We start from the raw sequence: 1,487 nt of genomic DNA, 5'->3' as shown, positions 1-1,487 counted from the left end.
GTGTCACCCCTTGTGTGTGGATGGGGGGTGCCCACCGCCTCGGGGGCTGCCCAGCCTCCCTATGCCCTGAGAACACGAGAAGAAAGCCTCAATCGCCAAGGAAGCGTGCTTCCTCCACGGGACACCCCACGCTGGGGTCTCTCCATTCTCACCTGTCGGGGGTGGCTGGAAGGTCCTCTGCTTCTTATCCGGGAAGAGAAGGATGTCTGCCAGCCAGGCGGGAACAGACAGGGACAGGCATGTCACCTAGATCCCAGCCTCCCCTCCACTCCCCTACTGGGAACTCCCCTGTCCAGCTCAGGCCCTGCTCAATCACCCACACACCAGAGCACCGGACCTCAGTCACCTGCTGGACACAGGACATTGTTCAGCCAGGGGCCCATAGCAGCCCATGCTGGCAGGTAGTTCTCCCCAGGCCTCCCTGCTTCTCTTCCAGAGCCTGGGCCCGAGACATCCCCAACTCCAGCTCACCCAAGTCAGAGTTAATAACCAGCTGGGCCACTCGGAATGCGAGGATGCTGCCTGAGGGGATGGTGACCGTCTTCTTCTGGCTCAGGTGGCCCTGGCCCTCACCCTGAGGCGTGTAGATGGGCTCAAGGCTGGGCCCTGGGCACCAGACCGTGGGGTGTGGGTGTGGGCTGGGTGCGGGTGTGGGCTGGGTGCTGGGGGCAGGCCGCCAGGTGACTTCGGCTCCGTAGCCAAGCGCAGGGCTGGGAGCTGCTCTGCGGGGCCTTGGCAGAGCCCAGCCCCGTTGCCTCCATCACCCGCCGCTGCATGCCCATGTGGGGCCAGGTGTGGCCCAGGGCTGGCTACATACCTGCAAGCACATGGCTCCGGGCAGGGAAAACCGGCCCGAACCCTCCCGCTTGTGGGTCCGTGTGATTTCCACCTCCTTCTGTGTCTGCAGCACCTCCGTCACCACATACACATTGTCCCCGCGGCTCCGCAGCTCCTGCAGGATTTTGTGCTCTGGCTGCCGCAGGTGCCTGTGGTCCGAGGAGCCGTAAGCTCACTGGGCCGCAGTCCCCGAAGATGTCTGCCCTCCCCTCACAGCCCCATGCCACTGGGGGAGGTGGTGCAGAGGGGCCCTCCAGACGTCTGTGGATGCCTGGGCACCGGCAGCCTCTCTGTGGGCTCCCCACGGGAACGGGATCCCATGGGGAAAGGTGGACTCGGGGACTCCAAGTCCAGACTCGGGGAGCAGCCCCCTCACCTGGGCCCCCATGTTCACACCAGCACTTGTCCTCACAGCAGCCTGGGGCTCAGTCTGGTCCTTAGGATCCAGTCCTGGCAGCTGAGGCCCCAGATGACCCCTGCAGCTTCCTTCCCACAACCTGGTTCCGGCCACGGCGCTCCTTTGCCTTTGGGACTTTTCAGATGCCCCAAGGTTGGGACCTTCCCAAGAGCAAGGCTGGGACCGGGCACAGTGGCTCACCCTGTAATCCCAGCCCTTTGGGAGGCCGAGGCAGGAGGATTGCTTGAGACCA

The 1,487-nt window shown here is 64.4% G+C and overlaps 1 protein-coding gene across 1 annotated transcript in view; it reads right to left on the bottom strand.

Moving 5' to 3' along the window:
• Positions 1–130: 130 nt before the first annotated feature.
• LOC105513673 (gasdermin-D-like) overlaps positions 131–1,487 on the bottom strand; it is a gene marked incomplete at its 3' end in the record, with an annotated part of 3,555 nt that continues 2,198 nt past the window's right edge. Inside the window, 3 exon segments of the mRNA XM_011944609.1 lie at positions 131–206; positions 472–574; positions 818–1,098. Of these exon segments, the coding sequence (XP_011799999.1) occupies positions 131–206; positions 472–574; positions 818–1,098 (460 nt within the window).

The sequence above is a fragment of the Colobus angolensis genome, unplaced genomic scaffold (assembly GCF_000951035.1).
Source record: "Colobus angolensis palliatus isolate OR3802 unplaced genomic scaffold, Cang.pa_1.0 Scaffold2337, whole genome shotgun sequence".
In the NCBI taxonomy this organism is placed as follows: domain Eukaryota; kingdom Metazoa; phylum Chordata; class Mammalia; order Primates; family Cercopithecidae; genus Colobus; species Colobus angolensis.
Note: the sequence above shows the minus strand (reverse complement) of the source record. Positions and strands in the feature narration are given on the sequence as shown.